Source organism: Eschrichtius robustus, chromosome 2 (assembly GCF_028021215.1).
Source record: "Eschrichtius robustus isolate mEscRob2 chromosome 2, mEscRob2.pri, whole genome shotgun sequence".
NCBI classification, from domain to species: domain Eukaryota; kingdom Metazoa; phylum Chordata; class Mammalia; order Artiodactyla; family Eschrichtiidae; genus Eschrichtius; species Eschrichtius robustus.
Window position 1 is genome coordinate 109,326,543 of NC_090825.1, and position 22,076 is coordinate 109,348,618.

Below are 22,076 nucleotides of genomic sequence, written 5' to 3' on the forward strand. Positions count from 1 at the left end.
GGACACTAAGCTCACGATAACGTAGATGACCCAGTTTGGGGAAGAGAAAACAGAATCTACCTGAAGATGTCAATCTGACTGTAACACCATGAAATGGAAAAGTGGTTTAGTTTTGAGCCCTGATATTAAAAGACTTCATTAAGAATTCAACCTCGTTTCTCAAGTTTAAATCAAATCAGATGACGTGATCATTTACATGAGATGCTAGTAGGACAGAGTCCATTCAGTATTAACTATTTTCTAGTAAGGTCATCTCAGAACAAGGCAAAAGGGCGCTGTGTTCTGGATTCTTCAAATGGTAAGGAAAAAAAGTCTTATTTTCTATAGTTACATCAACTACCTAGTTTTCTCAGGAAAAAGTAAAGAATTATTCCTTAAATACACTCTTAAAGTAAAACTATTAAAATCTAAACCATTTCTTACTTGGATATAATTGTATCTCTTTTCTTCTACCTCTTTCCCTCAAGTCCAGGGTACAGAACATGGATGCTCAAAGATTATTAACTAAATTGAATAGGAAAATCAGGGTCCCCTTTCAGAGCTCTTATTTAGATTTTCTGATAGAAGTAGTAAAAGAAATTACCAAATTTGCAACATTTTATATATAATTGCATCCCTTTCAAAGATCAGAAAAAACTTTAAAGTAGATGAAAATGTATCAAACTTGGTATATAGTTTGATGCTACTTAGTAAAATATTTTAAAAGTCACAGTAATGGAACCTCCTTGAGTGTTTAAAAGCCTACTACATTTAAAGTTGAAAATGAAGCATATCAAAAAACAATTCCAGCATTCTTTAAAATTCTTACCACAATCATTTCTGAAGGCTCTAATACAAGACAATCACATCCTCTTTTTCCTCCAAACTGCTTACCAAAACTATAAAAACAGAAAAATAATTTCTTTAGCAAAGGTTATAAATAAAATGCATCAATATAGAAAAAATGAACCAAAAAACCTACATGTTAACCAAGAAATTCTGATCCTATCAGGTATACTAATAAGGTTTTTTAAAAAAACAAAACAAAAACTTCCTTTTACTTGCCGAGATATGTGGTCTCAATACACAGTTGTGTGATATTTTAAAAATTCTGCCTTTAACTAGTCTCTAAAACTGATTATAAAAGATATCTGCCTAATCTCAAATTTTGAACATCTATTAATATGTGTTGAATTCAGGTAAAACCACACCTACTAAAGAGTGAAGCCACAATTATGGAATATTTTTAAAAAGTAAATTTTTGAGAGTGATATTAGATAACAGATATAAAAAAAACTTTAAAAATATTTACACTTGAATATACTAAAAAATGTAGTGAGATACAGAAGTGGTTTACTTTTTAAAAACAGTGTTGGAGCCACTGGCTAGCTCTTTGGAAAAAATTAAAACTGCAGTAGTACTAAAAGAAAATTTGAGTATTTTTATGTTATTTGTCTGAGAGAAAGATTTCTAAGCAAATCAAAAAAGAAAGCACTCATAAAGGAAAAAATTGATGTTTTCATTTTAAAAGACAAACTGAATTTTTTAAAAGGTGGGATATGAAAAAAATACTAGAGACACAAAAGGTTAACATACTTAATATGCAGAGTGTACATAAAAGAAATTATAAAAGCACTCTAAAATATTACAAAATGGAAATTAAGTACCATGGCTAATTATAAAATATATTAATATTATTACAAAAATAATTTTAAAATTCCAATAACACAAGCAAAACTATAAAGAATAAACTTAATAAAGAAATACAGAAGTCATTTATAAAAAACAACCACACAATTTTATTGATGGACTGAAAATAGGGCTTAATAAAAGAAGTGATATAACACACACTTACAAAGAAACTCAATATTATAAAAATGTCAATTCTCCACAAAGTGTAAGGTTACATACAAATACTAGCTTATAGCCAAATCCTAATCAAAATCCAAATGAACTTACTTTTGAACATAACAAAAAAGTCACTGCTGTTTTTTCTTAAGCAGTAGCCTGTATTATTTTTGTATTTTCCCCAAAATATTCCTACCTCATCTAATACATAAAACAATGAAAAGGAAATTTGCAAAAGTTTGCTTTCATTCAAGATGGAATAACAGGGACTGGATTTACTTGCCTACGTGAAAAAACTGGAAAATCAGACAAAACATATTAAACAACAGTTTCAAGACTTCGGAAAGCAGGCAGGACAGGGATGTGATTCCTTAGAGAGGGAATTAAAAAACTAAGATGACCCCTACAATATCCCAATTTTACTAATAAAGTACAGGCTATCTCTAGGCCACAATGCAAGAAGGGAGAAACCTAACAGAGCCTGACAATCTCACTGAATTGAAGAGACAGAGACAGTTTTGGGGTGCGGGTGATGGAGGAAAGATCTTTAACATTTATAGGGCAGGATAAAGGAAAGGAGGGAGCAGCAGAGAGAGAGAGGAAGAGAGACAGAAAGAACAAGAATGTGCACAAGAGTGCATGCATGAGTACACATATGTGCTCTGGTGATCTTCAGAAAGGTTCCATTGAATCTTTGGGTGAATAATATGAAAATGTGAGGAAAATACAAATACTAGCCACAGTGGAAAGACCACATAACACATGGAGCATTGGGTGGAATACTCAGAAATCCATTTCCTTTGTAATGTGATAAATTAGTCCTACATTAAGGAAGTGCTGGACTCATTCAAACAAATATTAAGACTCAAAATGGATTCCTATTAGCTAAACTACATGTCAGAAGAAAGCCTAATACTACACTAAAGAAATACAACAAAAGCTGGAACCCAGCAACATAAAAGTTGCAAAGTCCGACATCCAGTAAAGCAAAACAAAAAACAGGCATGCAAATAGGAATATATGATTCACAGCCAAAGAAAAACCAATCAATAAAAACAGAACCAGAGCTGTCAGCAGTGAGGGAATCAACAGACAAGAACACTGAAACAGCTATTTCTAAGTATGCTCCAAATGTTTAAGAAACTAGAGATAAACATGAATACAACAGAGAAACAGAAGCTTAAAAAAAAAAAAAAAAAGACCTAATGGAATGTTCTACCACATCACATATGTAGACACAATGTCTGGTTGTCCCATTTTTTAGTAGTGTTAAAAATCGTTGGGCTTCCCTGATGGCTCAGTGGTTAAGAATCCACCTGCCAATGCAGGGGACACAGGTTCGAGCCCTGGTCCAGGAAAATCCCACATGCTGTGGAGCAACTAGGCCCGTGCACTACAACTACTGAGCCTGCACTCTAGAGCCCGCGAGCCACAACTACTGAGCCCGTGTGCCACAACTACTGAAGCCCGGGCGCCTAGAGCCCATGCTCCATAACAAGAGAAGCCACTGCAATGAGAAGCCCGCGCACCACAACGAAGAGTAGCCCCCACTGGCCACAACTAGAGAAAGCCCGCGCACAGCAAGGAAAACCCAATGCAATCAAAAATAAATTAAAAAAAAAAATCGTGAGTGGTTTCAGACAGTGTCAACTTGATATGCCCATTAAAAAGTTTCCTCTCAATTTTCCATCTATTAGTTTTAGCATCCATTTTTGATCAGTGACTAGACCTAAAGTGTTATTAGGGGCTATTGAAAAAGGCATTTTATAATTCTAAAATTATAATTTTATAATTCTAATCATTCCTACTGAATTTTTTCTTAACGTCTTTATTGGAGTATAATTGCTTTACAATGGTATGTTAGTTTCTGCTGTACAACAAAGTGAATCAGCTATACATATACATATATCCCCATATCTCCTCCCTCTTGCGTCTCCCTCCCACCCTCCCTAACCCACCTCTCTAAGTGGCCAAAGCACCGAGCTGCTCTCCCTGTGCTATGCAGCTGCTTCCCACTAGCTATCTATTATACATTTGGTAGTGTATATATGTCCATGCCACTCTCTCACTTCGTCCCAGCTCACCCTTCCCCCTCCCCATGTCCTCAAGTCCATTCTCTACGTCTGTATCTTTATTCCTGTCCTGCCCCTAGGTTCTTCAGAACCATTTTATTTTAAATTCCATATATATGTATTAGCATACAGTATGGAGGTTCCTTAAAAAACTAAAAAAAGAACTACCATATGACCCAGCAATCCCACTATTGGGTATATACCTGGAGAAAACCGTAATTCAAAGAGTCATGTACCACAATGTTCACTGCAGCACTTTTTACAATAGCCAGGACATGGAAGCAACCTAAGTGTCCATCAACAGATGAATGGATAAAGATGATGTGGCACATATATACAATGGAATATTACTCAGCCATAAAAAGAAATGAAATTGGGTTATTTGCAGTGAGATGGATGGACCTAGAGCCTGTCATACAGAGTGAAGTCAGAAAGAGAAAAACAAATACCATATTCCTACTGAATTTATCAGCTAGAGTACTGATATAAAGAAACACTCCCTTGCGCACCACAACTAGAGCCTGCGCGCCACAACTACTGAGCCCCCGCACCTCAACTAGAGAAACCCGTGTGCCACAACTAAGAACCGAAGCAGCCAAATAAATAAATAAATTTTTTTTTTTAAAAAAAGAAAGAAACACAATCCCTCATCAACTATTTGAGTTCCTGGTACAATAATTTACACAAGAAAGGCATGAGAAAAGCTGCAATGGAGATGACATGATTGTATATTAAGTAAATTCTATACATTCTGCTTTTAGGGAATTCCCTGGCAGTCCAGTGGTTAGGACTTGGTGCTATCACTGCTGTGGCCTGCGTTGATCCCTGGTCAGGGAACTAAGATCCTGCAAGCAGCATGGCGTGGCCAAAATAAAACAAAATAAAGTATTAAAAGAAAAGAAATAAGTGAATTTACCAAGATTGAAGGATACAAGCTTAATATCCAAAAGTCAACCCTTTTACTGTATGTTAGCAATGAACAATCTGAAATATCTTTTAATTCCATTACAGACAGAATAAAAACACAGAAAACTTGAGATAAATTTACCAAAACATGCACAAGACCTGTACAAAACTGCCAACTAAAACACTATAAAACACTGCCAAGAAAATTAAAGATGTCCCAAATAAAATAAGATATCTCCTGTTTATGGACTGAAATGTTCCACAAATTCAATATAATCAACAAGTTGCCTTAGAGAAACTGACACGATGATTCTATTTACATAAAAATGTAAAAGACCTAAAATAGCTAAACCAATTCTGGAAAACAAGAACAAAGGTGGAATATTTTATATTTCAAGATATACTTTTATAAAGCTAGAATACTCAAGATAGTATGGCATCAGATTAACTTATAGATCAATAAAACAGGAGAGAAAACAAAATCAGACCCATACATACAAGTTCAACTGATTTTCTGACAAAAGTGCCAAGGGAATTCAATGGGGGAAAAGATATTATTTTCTATAAATGGTGATAAAACAATCAGATATCAATACAGAAAAAAAGATCTTAACACCATAAACAAAAATTAGATATGGATCAGAGAATATAAATGAAACAATGGAAATTATAAAATTCTCATCGCAACAGACTTTTTGTACATGTCCTAGACAAGGGTTAGGAAGCTTCCTTCCACATATCTAATATTTTAAAAATTTTATCATGAATGGGTTTTGGGTTTTATCAATCTTTTTTTCTGTTTACTGAAAAGATCATGTAGTTTTTGTCTATTTTCTTTACTAATGGAGAATACTGCATTAATTGTTTTATGGATGTTAAAATTCCTTGCACTCCTAGGATAAACCCAAGTTGGTCACAATGTCTAATACTTTTAATATATTCCTGGATTTGATTTGCTGTTATTTTGTTAATGATTTCTGCATGTATATTCAGGAGAAATAACAATTTGCAGTTTTCTTATGATACTACATCATCAGGACAATACTGTACTCATAAAAGAGATTGAAAATGTTCCTTCTTCCCCTATTTCTTCATTAAATATTTGAAAAACACAAGCAGTAAAGCCATCTGGGCCTAGGCATTTCTTTGTGGGAATATATATAATTATTAATTTATTAATTTATTTACTTTTTATAAGTATATTCAAAGTTTCTAATTCTTTTTGAGTGCATTTACAGTAATCTTTTTAAGATTTGCCCAATTTGTTGGTATACACTGGCTCATAAAATCCCCTAACAATACTTTCAATTTCTGTAGGATGGTAATATCCCCTTTCAATGCCTGATTTTAATAATCTGTGTCTTCTTTTTTAAAAGATCAGTCTAACTCAAGGTTTTAACAATTTTGTTGATCTTTTCAAAGAACTAGCTTTTCATTTCATTGATTTCCCTCTACTGTTTTTCTGTTTTTTATTTCACTGATCTCCACTCAAACTTTACTTCTGTTCACTTTGAGTTTACTTGGTTATTCTTATTGTTAAGCTGGAAACTTAAGATGATTGACTTGGGACCATACATTTCTCATAAAAGTGCTATAAATTTCCCTCTAAGATCCTTCAGTTGAATTCCATCAATTACGATGCATGTTCATCTTCATTCATTTCGAAATATTTTCTAATTTCTGTTGTCAACTCTTCCCCGACCTATGGGTCATTTACAAAGGCACTGTTTCAATTCCCACATTCTGCTCTGATATTTATAATTCAACTCCAACATACTCAGAGCACAAACTCTGTATGATTTCAATCCTTTTTAATTTACTGAGACTTGTTTTATGGCCTAGAATATGCTCTATATTGGAGAATGATCTCTTAAGTCTAAAAAAAATTACTTATAAGATCAAAGTGGTTGATAATACTTAAGTTTTATCTTTATTAATTTTTCAGTCTAGCAATTCTATCACTTACTGAGAGTAGAGTTTTCAAATCTCACCCATAACTGTTGATATGATTATGTGATTTTTCTTTAGTCCGTTGATGTGATGGCTTAACTGATTTTTGATTGTTGAACCAGCCTTGTATACCTGAGTTAAATCCCACTTGGTTACAGTGTGCAATTCTTTTTATTCATTTCTACCATATCTCAATCTGGTTCTTATGTTTGCTCTGTCTCTTCCAACTGTGTTTTTTGCCCTTCAGAAGCCCTTGTAATTTTTTCTTGCTAGTCAGACATGATGTACTGGATAAAAAGAACTGCTGTAATTAGGCCTTTAGCCATATGCCAGTAAAGTGTGAGGGAAGGGTAAGCATTTTACAGTTCTATGATTACGTCTCATTCTTTTAGTGAGCCTTTGCCTGTGGATTGTGAACTTCACACGTTTCTCAGTTTTTTTCCTTCTTTTAGGGGGGACAGGATTGCTAGAGTGGGCTAGCGCTGAGTTACTTCCCTTTCTCCATACGAAAAGCTAGAGCCAACATGAGTTGGGTATTTCCCTTTCTGCAGGTCTGTTAGGCTCTGATGGAATAGTTTCTCCTAACAGCAGACATTCTTAAGAAGAACGCTGTGGCATATTTCAAAATGGTTCCTTTTTCCTTCCCCCTGCCAGGAGCACATGGGCTTTTTCTCTGTTATTCACCATGAGAACCTGGCAGAGATCCGTGAGGTAAAACTCAAAGTGTGGAAATCCTTTCAATGACTGTGTCTTCCTGGATTTTTTAACTCTGAGTAGTCTATACTGAGCTTCCAGCAGTTCATCAATTACAGTTCAATTTTCCCTACCCTGGCACTAGCTCCCTCAGAGACTGCTGCTTTAAATTTTGATTTTCTGTATTTGTCTGTCATTTTAATTTGGGGACAGCAGTTTGCCCTTGTTACCTCACTTCCCTTATGAATCTAAGAAAGGTTACTGATTTTTCAGTTCAACTTTTTACTTGTTATTAGGACGGAGTGGCAATTTCCAAGATTCTTACGTGGCCTAGGGGAAACTGGAAATTCAGTAATATTTTGAATCTACAGATTAATTTGGGGAGACTTGCACTTAACAATATTTCATCTTCTAGTGTATGAACATGGATTGTTTCTACATATATTTATATCTTCTTTAATTTCACTTAGTAATATTTTACATTTTTCATTGTACAGTAAGTCCTCTACGTACAAACCTTCAAGTTGTGAAATTTCAAAGATGGGAACATGGGTTTGCATGTCCAATCACATAAGTTAGTTTACATGCCTGGCATACACTGTCATGTGCGTGCATCCTCTACAAGTGGTTGTGCTTTTGTGTACTTTACTGTATAGTACTGTATAAAGTACAGTAGTACAGTATCTTTATTTCAAGCCCAGGATGTCCGGAAGTAGGCGTAAAAGCAGCAGTGATGTAGCTGGTACTGTACTGTTGTACTTTTCAAGGTACTGTACTGTAAGATTAAAAATGTTTTCTTGGGCTTCCCTGGTGGCGCAGTGGTTGAGAATCTGCCTGCCAGTGCAGGGGACATGGGTTTGAGCCCTGGTCTGGGAAGATCCCACATGTTGCTGAGCAACTAGGCCCGTGAGCCACAATTACTGAGCCTGCGCGTCCGGAGCCTGTGCTCCGCAACAAGAGAGGCCGCGATAGTGAGAGGCCCGCGCACCGTGATGAAGAGTGGTCCCCGCTTGCCACAACTAGAGAAAGCCCTCGCACAGAAACGAAGACCCAACACAACCAAAAATAAAATAAATAAATAAATAAATAATTTTTAAAAATGTTTTCTTTATTTTTTTGTGTTTTTTGTGTATTATTTGTGTGAAAAGTATTATAAACCTATTACACTACAGTACTATATAGCTGACTGTGTTAGTTGGGTACCTAGGCTAATTTTGTTGGACTTACAAACAAATTGGACTTACAAACATGCTCTCAGAATGGAACTCGTTCGTATGTAGGGGACTTCCTGCATAAGTTTTACGCTTTATAAAATTAATTAAATTTTAATTAATTGTTAAATTACTTAATATTTTTTCTTTTTGATGCTATTCTGAATGGCACTGTTTCCTTAATTTCATTTTTATTTTATTCATTGCTAGTATAAAGAAATACAATTGGTTTTTATACATTGATCTTATATCTTGTGACCCTGATATACTCTAAGTTCTAGTAGTTAAGTTTGTAGGTCCTTAAAGTTTTCTACATACAGAAACTGGTAAAGGCAGTTTTATTTCTTCCTTCCCATTCCATAAGTAATATCCACTCATGATAAAACTCTCAATAAACTAGGAATGGAGGGGAACTTCCTCAACTTGATAACGACTATCAACAAAGCACCAACAGCTAGTATCCCACTTAATGGTGAGAAACTCAATGCTTTACCAAGAACAGGAACTTAGTAATGATGTTCCCTCTCAACCACTGCTTTCAAGATGGTATTGGAAATCCTAGCTAATATAATAAGGAAATAAAAGGTATACAGATGGGAAGGAAGACATAAAACTGTCCTTGTTCTCAGATGACATGATCATCTATGGAGAAAACCTGAAAAAACTGACCAAGAAAACTCCTAAAACTAATAAGTCATTATAGCAAGGTTGCAGGATACAAGGTTAATATACAAAAGTTAACTGCTTTCCTATATACCAGCAAGAACATGTAAAATTTGAAATAAAAAAACACAATGCCATCTGCATTAGTATCCCCCAAAAATGAAATCGTTGACCCTTGAACAACGCAGGGGTTACGGATGCCAAACCTTCCTCAGTCAAAAATCTGAGTATAATTTTACAGTCAGCCCTCCATATCGGCAGTTCCACATCTGCTAATGCAACCAACCTCGAATCCTGTAGTACTGTAGAATTTAGTGAAAAGTATCTACGTGTAAGTGGACCTGTGTAGTTCAAACCAGTGTTCGCCAAGGGTCAACTGTACTATGGTAAAAATCTAACAAAATCTACATAAAATCTGTATGACGAAAATTACAAAACTCTGATAAAAAATATCAAAGAACTAAATAAATGAAGAGATAGTCCATGTTCATGGACAGGAAGACTCAATGTTGTGAACATGTCAGTACTTCCCACTTGATTTATAGACCTAACACAATCCCAGTCAGAATTCCAGAAAGTTATTTTGTGGATAGTCAACACAACATTGAAAGAGAAGAACAAAATCAAAGGGCTGATGTTACCAGACTTCTAGATTTACCACAAAGCTATAGTAATCAAGACAGTGTGGTAATGGTGAAAAAATAAATACATAAATGGAACAGAATAGAGAGCCCAGGAATAGACCTCAATAAATATAGTCAACTGATCTTCGACAAAGGAGCAAAGGCAGCACATTGGAGCAAAGTTAGTCTTTTTTAACAAATGATGCTGAAACAACTGGATATCCACATGTAAAAAAATAATTTAGACACACACTTCACAAAAATTAACTCAAAATGGACCACAGACCTAAATGGAAAACGCAAAACTATAAAATTCTAGAAGATAACACAGGAGAAAACCTAGATGACTCTGGCTATACCAATGACTTTTGTAACTACAATACTAAAGGCATGATACATAAAGTAGTAATAGAGAAGCTGAACTTCATTAAAATTAAAAACTTCTGCTCTACAAAAGACATAGTTAAAAGAATCAGACAAGCCACAGACTGGGAGAAAATATTTGAAAAGGTAATTCTGATACAGTAAGTCTCCCTACGTATGGACCGTCAAGTTGTGAACTTTCAAAGATGCGAACGTGTGTTTGCATGTCCTATCATGTAAGTTAGTTCACCTGTCTGGCATACACTTTCACGTGCGTGCATCCTCTACAAGTGGCTGTGCTTTTGTGTACTTTACTGTACAGTACGTATAGAGTACAGTAGTACAGTATCTTTATTTCAAGCCCAGGATGCCCAGAAGCAAGTGTAAAAGCAGCAGTGATGTAGCTGGTACTGCTAAGAAGCACCAGCTGTTGTACTGTACTACTATACTTTTCAAGGTACTATACTGTAAGATTAAAAATGTTTATTTTTTGTGTTTGATTTTTATGTATTATTTGTGTGAAAAGTATTATAAACCTATTACAGTACAGTACTATATAGCTGATTGTGTTAGTTGGGTACCTAGGCTAACTCTGTTGGACTTAAGAACAAATTGGACTTATGAATGCACTCTTGGACCAGAACTCATTCATATGTAGGGGACTTACTGTAAAGGACTGTTATCTAAAATATACAAATAACTCTTAAAACAACAATAAGAAAACAAACAACATAATTAAAAAATGGGCCAAAGACCTTAACAGACACTCCACCAAAGAAGATAAACAAATGACAAGTAAGCACATGAAATAATGTTCCTTATCATATGTCATTAGGGAAGTGCAAATTAAAGCACCAAGATACCACTACGCCTTATGAGAATGGCCAAAATCCAGAACACTGACAACACCAAATGCTGACAAGGATGTGGAGCAACAAGAACTCTCATTCACTGCTGCTAATAATGCAAAATGGTACAGCCACTTTGTAAGACAGCCTGGCAATATCTTACACAACTAAAAATATTCTTACCACATGATTCAGTAATTATGTTCCCTGGGTATTTACCCAAAGGAGTTGAAAATTTATGTCCACAGAAACACTTGCACCTGTATGTTTCAGCAACTTTATTCATAACTGCAAAAACTTGGAAGTAACCAAGATATCCTTCAGCATGTGAATGGATAAACTATGGTACAGTCAGATGACAGACTACTATTCAGTGCTAAAAGAAATGAGCTGTTAAGCTATGAAAAGACATGGAGGAAACTTATATGTATATTTCTAAGTGAAAGAACCCAATCTGAAAACACTACATACGGGTATGATTTCAACTATATGTCACTGTGGAAAATGCAAAACTATGAATACAATAAAAGGCAGTGGTTGCCAGGGGTTGGCGGAAGGGAGGAATTAACAGGTAGAACTCAGAGGAATTTTAGGGCTGGGAAACTACTCTGTACGATACTATTGGGTTGGTCAAAAAGTGCCTTCGGGGCTTCCCTGGTGGCGCAGTGGTTGAGAGTCTGCCTGCCAATGCAGGGCACACGGGTTCGAGCCCCGGTCCGGGAAGATCCCACATGCTGCGGAGCAACTGGGCCCGTGAGCCACAATTGCTGAGCCTGCGCGTCTGGAGCCTGTGCTCCGCAACAAGAGAGGCTGCCATAGTGAGAGGCCCGCGCGCTGTGATGAAGAGTGGCCCCCACTTGCCGCAACTGGAGAAGGCCCTCGCGCAGAAACGAAGACCCAACACAGCCATAAATAAATTAAATAAATAAATAAATAAATAATTTTTAAAAAAAAAGTGCCTTCGGCTTTTAAGGAAAAATAAAAGACACATTTTTCATTCTCGCCAAAAACTTTATTGAACAACGTATTCACTGTTTTGTTCCACTGCCTTCTGACATTTTTCAGGCAACTTCATAATTCCACCTTCCCAAAATTTTTTATCTTTTTGAGCAAAGAACTGTTCCAGGTGCCTTTTACAGTCTTCCAGGGAATGGAAATTTTTTCCATTAAGAGAATTTTGTAAAGACCGAAATAAATGGAAATCAGAAGGTGCCATGTCTGGTGAATGCGGCGGATGAATCAGAACTTCTCCGCCAAGCTGTTAACAGTTCTTGCCTGGTCATAAAAAAAACATGCGGTCTTGTGGTATCCTGATGGAAGATTATGCGTTTTCTGTTGACTAATTCTGGACACTTTTCGTCAAGTGCTGCTTTCAGTTGGTCTAATTGGGAGCAATACTAGTTGGAATTAATCGTTTGGTTTTCTGGAAGGAGCTCGTAATAGAGGACTCCTTTCCAATCCCACCATATACACAACATCACCTTCTTTGGATGAAGACCGGCCTTTGGTGTGGTTGGTGGTGGTTCATTTCATTTGCCTCACGATCTCTTCTGTTCCACATTATTGTACAGTGTCCACTTTTCATCTCCCATCACAATTTGTTTTAAAAATGGAACGTTTTCATTACGTTTAAGTAGAGAATCACACGCGGAAATACGGTCAAGAAGGTTTTTTTTGCTTATGTGGAACCCAAGCATCAAAGCGATTAACATAACTAAGCTGGTGCAAATGATTTTCAACACTTGATTCGGATATTTTGAACATGTTGGCGATCTCCTGTGTGGTATAATGTTGACTGTTCTCAATTAATGTCTCGATTTGATCGCTATCAACTTCAACTGGTCTACCTGACCGTGGAGCATCATCTAGCAAGGAATCTCCAGCATCAAACTTCACAAACCACTTTTGACATGTTCAATCAGTCACAGCACCTCCTCCAAACACTGCACAAATCTTTTTGTGTGTTTCAGTTGTGTTTTTACCTTTCATGAAATAATAAAGCATAATATGACAAAAAATGAAGCTTTTTTCTTCCATCTTCAATATTAAAATGGCTGCACAAAAATTCACCATTTTGTTAAGTTTTTTAAAAATGCACACTGGTATGACAGCTGTCACATACAATCTAACAAAATTGCTTCAAATGAAGTTTAAGACAACTAAGTGCTACTAGAGCCATCTTATGGGAAAAAAAATGAATGAAACTTTTGGCCAACCCAATATAATGGTGGAAATATATTTGTCCAAACACACAGAATGTACAATACCAAGAGTGAACCCTAACATAAACTATGTACTTTGGGTGATAATGATGTGGCAATGCAGGTTCATCAACCATAACAAATATACCACTTTGGTGAGAGAAGTTCATAATGGTGTAGGCTATGCATGAGTAGGGACAGAGTATATGAAAAATCTCCATACCTTCTGTTCCATGCTGTAAACCTAAAATTGCTGTAAAAAACACAGCCTATTTTGAATAAACAATAAATCATTTCTTATGAAAATCCCATCAGGATTTATAAATCAACAAGCAGATCCTTACATCTATATGGAAAAACAAAGGATCTAAAATAATCAGAACCATTCTAAAAATGAACAAAGTTGTGAGACTTACAATACTGATTTGACAACTTACAACAAGCCACAATAATTAAGACAGCAGATTGGTACCAAGATAGAAAAATAGTTAAATGGAACAGCGTAAATATTAGCTCAGAATAAACAAACAAACATATATACGGTCTGCTGATTTTAAACAAAGGTACCGAGGCAATTCAATGCCTTTTCATCAAATGGCACTGGGTCAACTGGCTATCCTTAAGCAAAAACAAAAACAAACAGAAACAAAAACAAAAACAAAAATGAAGTTATAATAGACACAGGCCAAAATATAACAGCTGAAACTGAAAACCTTCTAGAAAAGAATCATAAGAAAAAATAATTGTGAGATTAGGTTAAACAAAGATTTCTTAGCTATGACACCAAAACCTCAATCCTCAAAAGAAAAAACAATAAATTGGATTCCATCAAAATGTAAAATATTTGTGCTTCAAAAGATACTATGAAGAAAAGGAAAAGACAAGCCACAGAAAAAAGAAAATATACACAAATCATATATCTGATAAAGAACTTGTATCCAAAACATCTAAGTTCTTAAAACTTGATAAGACAAAAAAAACACAATTAAAAATCATACATCTCATAAGGGGCTTCCCTGGTGGCGCAGTGGTTGAGAATTTGCCTGCTAATGCAGGGGACACCGGTTCAAGCCCTGGTCTGGGAAGATTCCCACATGCCGCGGAGCAACTAGGCCCGTGAGCCACAACTACTGAGCCTGCGCATCTGGAGCCTGTGCTCCGCAACAAGAGAGGCCACAATAGTGAGAGGCCCGTGCACCGCGATGAAGAGTGGCCCCCGCTTGCCACAACTAGAGAGAGCCCTCACACAGAAATGAAGACCCAACACAGCCAAAAAAAAAAAAAAAAAATCATACATCTCATAAAAAACTTGTATCCAAAGCATATAAATTCCTACAACTTGATAAGACAGACAATATAAATGAAAAATGGAGAAACACTTTGAACAGACATTTCAACAGAGGTATAGGAATGCTTAATAAGCACATGAAAATATCCTCAACAGTACTAGTCACTACTGAAACGCAAGTTAAAATCACTGAGATACTGTTAAACACATACTAGAATGGTAATAATCAAAAGACTGTCAATATCAAGTGATGGAGAGGATGTAGAAAACTAGATCCATGATATGTTCCTGGTCAGTATGTAAAATAATAGTCATCTTTTAAGCAATTTGCCCCTTTCCTCAAAACTTAAATATATATTTATATGACACAGCAATTCCACTCCTGGATATCTACAAAAGAAACAAAAATACACAGCCCATGTAAAGACTTGTATGTGAATCTTTAGAGCAGCATTATTCATAAAAGCCCCTAAAATAAAACAATAAAAATTTTCAAAATTTTCATCTTCTCATGAATGGCTAGACAAAATGTGAAACTTTATAGAATAAAATACAATTTAACAATTTTTAAAAAAGGAAAAGCTACAGCTGTTATGGGCTAAAACAGGGATGAACCTCAAAAACATTATGCTAAGTGAAAAAAGTCAAAACAAAATACCACTTTTAAATATTTGCAGGAGGTAGATATTGAGACAGAAAGTGTATCAGATTAACTGCAAAAGAGCATGAGGAACTTTTTCAGGTAATGGAAGTCTTCTAAAACTGTGGTGCACCAATGTATACATTAATTATAAAGTATTAAACTGTAAACTTATGATGGGTGAATTTTATGTTATGTAAATTACACACCAGTAAAGCTATTTTAAGAAAACTGTCTGGGACTTCCCTCGTGATGCAGCGGTTAAGAATCCGCCTGCCAATGCAGGGGACGTGGACGGGTTCGATCCCTGGTCCAGGAAGATCCCACATGCCGTGGAGGAACTAAGCCTGCGTGCCACAACTACTGAGCCTGTGCTCTAGAGCCCATGAGCCACAACTACTGAAGCCCACGCACCTAGAGCCCGTGCTCCGCAACAAGAGAAGCCACCGCAATGAGAAGCCCGTGCACCACAATGAAGAGTAGCCCCCACTTGATGCAACTAGAGAAAGCCCACACTCAGCAACAAAGACCCAATGCAACCAAAAATAAATAAATAAATAAAACTCTTAAAAAAAAAAAAAAGAAAACTATGAATATACAAAAGAGAATATTTACAAACTTGGAGTAGGCAAAGATTAGTTAAAACACATAAGTACTTCAAATAAAAGGAAAAAAATCATCCTTTGGACTTTATCACACTTAAAGAAGTTACCACTGAAAAATAAAAAGGCAAGACACAATCTGGGAAAAATATCTGCAATACACATAACTCACAAAGAACTTTTATGTATGATATATAAATAACTAATAAAACTCAAAAATAAAAAGACCATCTCAGAAGAATTGAGTCAACTTTCCACAAAAGATACATGAATGGTCAATAACTACATGCAAAAATGCTAAATATGATTAGTTATCATGGAAATGAAAATTTATACCCAAATGAGATCCCATTACATATACACCAGAATAGCTAAAATTAAAAGACTGACCATCATATCAAGTGTTGAAGAGGATGCTGAGCAAATGGAATTCTCAAAAACTGGTAGTGGGAATGTAAATGATAAAACCACTCAACAAAACATTTCGGCAGTTTTTTAAAAAAGTTAAACATATCTACGATACAACTCAGCCACTGTACTCCTAGGTATTTACTTAAGAAAAACAAAAGCACCTTTTCATACAAAGATTTGTACATAAATGTTCACAGGTGCTTTACTTGTAACAGCCAAAAATTGGAAACAAACTTCATGTCTTTCAATAGATGAATGGATAAATACCTTGTGGTATATCCACACAATGGAATATACTGAGCAAATTTACAAAGTGAGCTACTGATATACAGAGCAACATGAAGGAATCCCCAAAACATTATGCTAAGTGAAAAATCTTAGCTATAAAAAACTATACAACATATTATTCCAATTATATAAAATAGTAGGAAACGTAAACTGATCTATATGCCAGAAAGCAGAGCAGTGGTTGCCTAATGATGAGGGTGCAGGAAAGTAGAGATTACAAACAGGCAACTAGATAAAGGACATCTAAGAAAAATTTCGAGTTATGATTATACTTGGTGAAAAACTCAATGTTTCCACCTTTCCATCACCAACTCCCCTTTTGGACTGAGAACAAGTAAAAGATGTCTACTTTTACTATGTCTCTTCAACATTGTACTGTAGTTTCTTCCCAGTGCAACAAGGCAGGAAAACAGGTGGGGGAGAGGGGGCAGGCATTCACATCAGGAAAAAAAAGAAGCGAAAACTGTCTATTCACAGATGACAAAATCACTTATTTAGAAAATCCTAAAAACCTATAAAACAGCTACTGGAACTCATATGTGAATTTAGTAAGGATACAAAATATAAGATCAACATATGCAACACCTGAACACTGAATACTACAAAACATTGCTGTGAGAAATTTAAGAAGACCTAAGTTAATAAGAGTGATGCACCTTGTTCATGGTTCAAGAGTTGACTGTTAAAATGTCAACATTACCCAAACTGGTCTAAAGATTCAATGCATTCCCAAACAAAATCCCAGGCTTTTTTTTTTAAATTAACAAACTGATTCCAAAATTCATATGGAATTATAAAAAACCTATAGTAACCAAAACAACTTGGCGAAGTTGGAGGACCCATACTACCTTATTTTGTGATTTATGATAAAGCTACAGTTGTCAGGATAATGTGGTACTGGCACCAGGTAGAAAAATAAATCAACTAAATTTAAACAAATATAAAATAAAAAGTTGAGCTCACCGGTTTGCAGGGCAGAAACAGAGACACAGATGTAGAGAACAAACGTATGGACACCAACGGGGGACAGTGTTGGTGGTGGGATGAACTGGGAGATTGGGATTGACATATATACACTAATATGTATAAAATGGATAATTAATAACAACCTGCTGTATAAAAAAGTAAATAAAATTCAAAAAGAAAAAAAAGAGTTCACACCAAAAAAAAAAAAATTTTAACAAATATGCAGACGTGATTCAGAGAAAGGATAGTTTTGTCAACAAATATTACTGGACTAATTGAATATGCATAGGTAAAAAACTGAAATTAGAGCCATATATCACACCATGTAAAAAAACTAGCTCTAAGTAGATCACAGACCTAAACAGATTATAGTAAAATCTAAAACTATAAAACTTGCAGAAGAAATTGTATAAGATAATTCTTAGTGACCTTGGGTTAATAAAAGATTTCTTACATACAACAAAAGCACAGTTCATTAAAGAAAAAAAAAAGAACTTGATAAACTGCACTTCATCAAAATTAAGTTCTTCAGCACTTTGAAAAACAAAATCCACAGATTGGCAGAAAATATTTGCAAGTTACACACCTGTTAAAGGACTTGTATACGGCATATATAAAGAACTTCTGAAACTCAAAAATAAGAAATTAAACAACTCTGCCAATCCCCCCACACCCCCCGCCAAGCAAGCCACCTTTCCCCAAAAGGGCAAGATTCAAAAGGACGCTTCACAAAAGATATATGATTGACAAATAAGCACATGAAAAGATGCCCACCATCATTAGTCTTTAGGAAAATGCAAATTTAAATCACAATCAGATATCACCACATACAAATTAGGATATGTTAACTTAAAAATACTGACCTTACCAAGTGTTAGTAAGGATATGATGAAGAACAGCTGGAACTCTCATGCACTGCTGGTGGGAGTATAAAGTGGCACAACAACTTTGGAAAAGAGTATGGAACTTTCTTAAAAGGTTAAACATCCACTACATTACTAGCTATTCCTAGGTATATACTCAAAATAAATCAAAGTATGTGTCCACATGAAGACTTCTAACCCAGCTATTCCATTCCTAAAAATTTACTCAAGAGAAATGGAAGCATATGTCCATATAAAGACTTGGACACAAATGTTCATAGCGACACTACTTAAAAATAGGATAAAACCTAAATGTCCACCAGTAGTTGAATGCTAAACAAATAGTGATATATCCAAAAAAAAGGATACTGCAATAAAAGTTAAATATTGATATGCATAACATGGATAAACCTCAACATGATTTTATTGAGTGTAAGAAACCAGAGAAGAGTACATATTATATGCTTCACCTTATATAAAATTCTAAAAAATGTAAACTGATTTATAGTGACCCCCCACCCCCAAAAAAATATCAGTGATTCAGTGATCTCTGGGGATGAAGGGACAGCACAAGGAAGGATGAGCAAGGTTTACAAAGAGGCCTGAGGAAATTGTGAGGGGGCTGGACATGTTCACTCTCTTTATTGGTAGTTTTATGGGTGTATACATATGTCAAACTTATCAAATTATAACTTTAAATATGTGCAGCTTAGTTTATGTCAATTATCCCTTAATAAAGTTGTTAAATAGGACAGACTTAAGAAACTGAAAATGCAAATCAAATGAGATAAAAATGCATGCAATACCTGTCAGCTTGCATCATGAATGTATTCAAGATTTCTACAAAATAATAATAAAGACTAATAACTCAACCTTAAAACAGGCACACGCATGCGCGCTCACACACACACAAACTTAAAGAGATACTTCACAAAAGAATATAGGGGAAGCAATGGCCAATAAGCACAAGGAAAAGTGCTCAATATCATTATTCAGCAGGAAAATGAAAATTAAAACTACTTCACAGTGACTAGAATAGCTAAACTAACACTGAGGACACCACATGTTGATGATGACTACGTAAAAATAGGAACAGAACTCTTATCCACTGCTGGTAGGGGTCTGAAATGGTACAACCACTGTGAAACACAGTTCAGCAGTTTCTCACTAACTGTTTCTCTATTAAACTTCAAGACACATTATAAAGCTATGTTAATTACAACAATGTGGTATTCAAGCAGGATAAACAAAACCTAATGGAATAGGAGCCCAGAAATAGGCACACAAATATGTGGATATTTGATTTTTGAAAAAGGTAGCACTGGGTAAGAGTGGGAGAAGAACATACAGGAATTCACATGGAAAATCATGCAACACTATGCCATACTCAAAAGCCAATTCTAAGTAGACTACAGGTCTAAATGTGAAAGGAAAACGAGAAAAATTCTAGAAAGTAAAAAAGGAAAATACCTTAATGACCTCAGCTACAGAAATATTTTTTAAGCAAAGAAGACAAAAAGGAAAAGACTGAATTGCTCTATTTAGAGTTAAGAACTTGTGCTCATCCAAAGACATTACTAAAAGAATAAATAATACAAGGCACAGAGTGGGGAAAAGATATGTGCAATAAAAATAACCAAGCAAGAATTTTTATTCAGGATACACAAAGAATTTCCACATCTCAGTAACAAAAACACAGTGCATTAGAAAAATAAGGAACAGACTTGAAGAAGCACTTTACAAAAGAGGTTATTTAAATGAAAATGTACTCATTCATCAACAAGCAGTAATACGCAAAGCAAAACTAAGAGATACACACACACACACACACACACACACTCAACAGAATAACTGAAATTAAGCAGTCAAAAAAAATAAAAAGAATGACAATACTAAGTGTTCTTAAGGATGTGGAACAATAGGAATTCTCATGCACTGCTCCTGGGTGTGTACATTGGTACATCCACTTTGGAATACAACCTGCAATGAACAATTAAAGCTGAAAACAGGCACATCCTGTAAGCCAACAATTTTCTGATAGGTATACCTACAGAAATGTAACACGTGCATCTAATGTACAAGAATGTTCACAGCTGCTTTACTTTTAATAGCCCTCAACTATGGAAACAATGAAATACCCTTCTATGAGAATGAACTAACTACATGCATAACACAGATGAATCTCATAAACATAACATTAGGCTAAAGAAGGCATATAAAAAGAATGGAAGAGTATATTCCTATTAAGTTCAAAAGTAACCAAAACTAAACTACAGTACATATCCTCAGGCTAAAATTCTATAGCTATTCAAAATTGATTAAAATTTAGGAAAATGATGATCATTTTTTTTAACATCTTTATTGGAGTATAATTGCTTTACAATGGTGTGTTAGTTTCTACTTTATAACAAAGTGAATCAGTTATACATATACATATGTTCCCATATCTCTTCCCTCTTGCATCTCCCTCCCTCCCACCCTCCCTATCCCACCCCTCTAGGTGGTCACAAAGCACAGAGCTGATCTCCCTGTGCTATGCGGCTGCTTCCCACTAGCTATCTATTTTACGTTTGGTAGTGTATATATGTCCATGCCACTCTCTCCCTTTGTCACATCTTACCCTTCCCCCTCCCCGTATCCTCAAGTCCATTCTCTAGTAGGTCTGTGTCTTTATTCCTGTCTTGCCACTAGGATCTTCATGACTTTTTTTTTTTCCCTTAGATTCCATATATATGTGTTAGCATACTGTATTTGTTTTTCTCTTTCTGACTTACTTCACTCTGTATGACAGACTCTAACTCCATCCACCTCACTACAAATAACTCAATCTCGTTTCTTTTTATGGCTGAGTAATATGCCATTGTATATATGTGCCACATCTTCTTTATCCATTCATCCGATGATGGACACTTAGGTTGCTTCCATGTCCTGGCTATTGTAAATAGAGCTGCAATGAACATTCTGGTACATGACTCTTTTTGAATTACGGTTTTCTCAGGATATATGCCCAGTAGTGGGATTGCTGGGTCGTATGGTAGTTCTATTTTTAGTTTTTTCAGGAACCTCCATACTGTTCTCCATAGTGGCTGTATCAATTTACATTCCCACCAACAGTGCAAGAGGGTTCCCTTTTCTCCACACCCTCTCCAGCATTTATTGTTTCTAGATTTTTTGATGATGGCCATTCTGACTGGTGTGAGATGATATCTCATTGTAGTTTTGATTTGCATTTCTCTAATGATTAATGACGTTGAGCATTCTTTCATGTGTTTGTTGGCAATCTGTATATCTTCTTTGGAGAAATGACTATTTAGGTCTTCTGCCCATTTTTGGATTGGGTTGCTTGTTTTTTTGTTATTGAGCTGCTTGTAAATCTTGGAGATTAATCCTTTGTCAGTTGCTTCATTTGCAAATAGAAAATGATGATCTTTGGGGGGAAAGCAAGAGAGTTGATTTGAGAAACGACAAGCAAGGATCCTTCCAGGGTGCTGACAAATTTCAATTTCTTGATCTGAGAGTAGTGATTAGGCAAATGTTCAACTTATAATAATTCATTAACATGTACATTTAGGTTATCTGCACTTTTCCCCATTTATTTCACAATAAAGGAGTTAAAACTACTGGAAAAAGTTCCTATTTGGGTCAGAAATAGAAAAAATAA

General features: G+C 35.4%; 1 protein-coding gene across 8 annotated transcripts in view; it reads right to left on the minus strand.

The window, feature by feature from the left end:
• Positions 1-22,076, minus strand: part of RAPGEF6 (Rap guanine nucleotide exchange factor 6) — a 235,469-nt gene that overhangs the window by 174,917 nt on the left and 38,476 nt on the right. For 6 of the 8 annotated variants that reach the window (XM_068535821.1, XM_068535820.1, XM_068535815.1 and 3 more), the window contains one exon: positions 809-878. The exons of the other annotated variants lie outside the window; for them this stretch is intronic. In XM_068535821.1, coding sequence (XP_068391922.1) covers positions 809-878 — 70 coding nt within the window. The remainder of the gene's footprint in view (positions 1-808; positions 879-22,076) is intronic. 8 annotated transcript variants of the gene reach the window in all.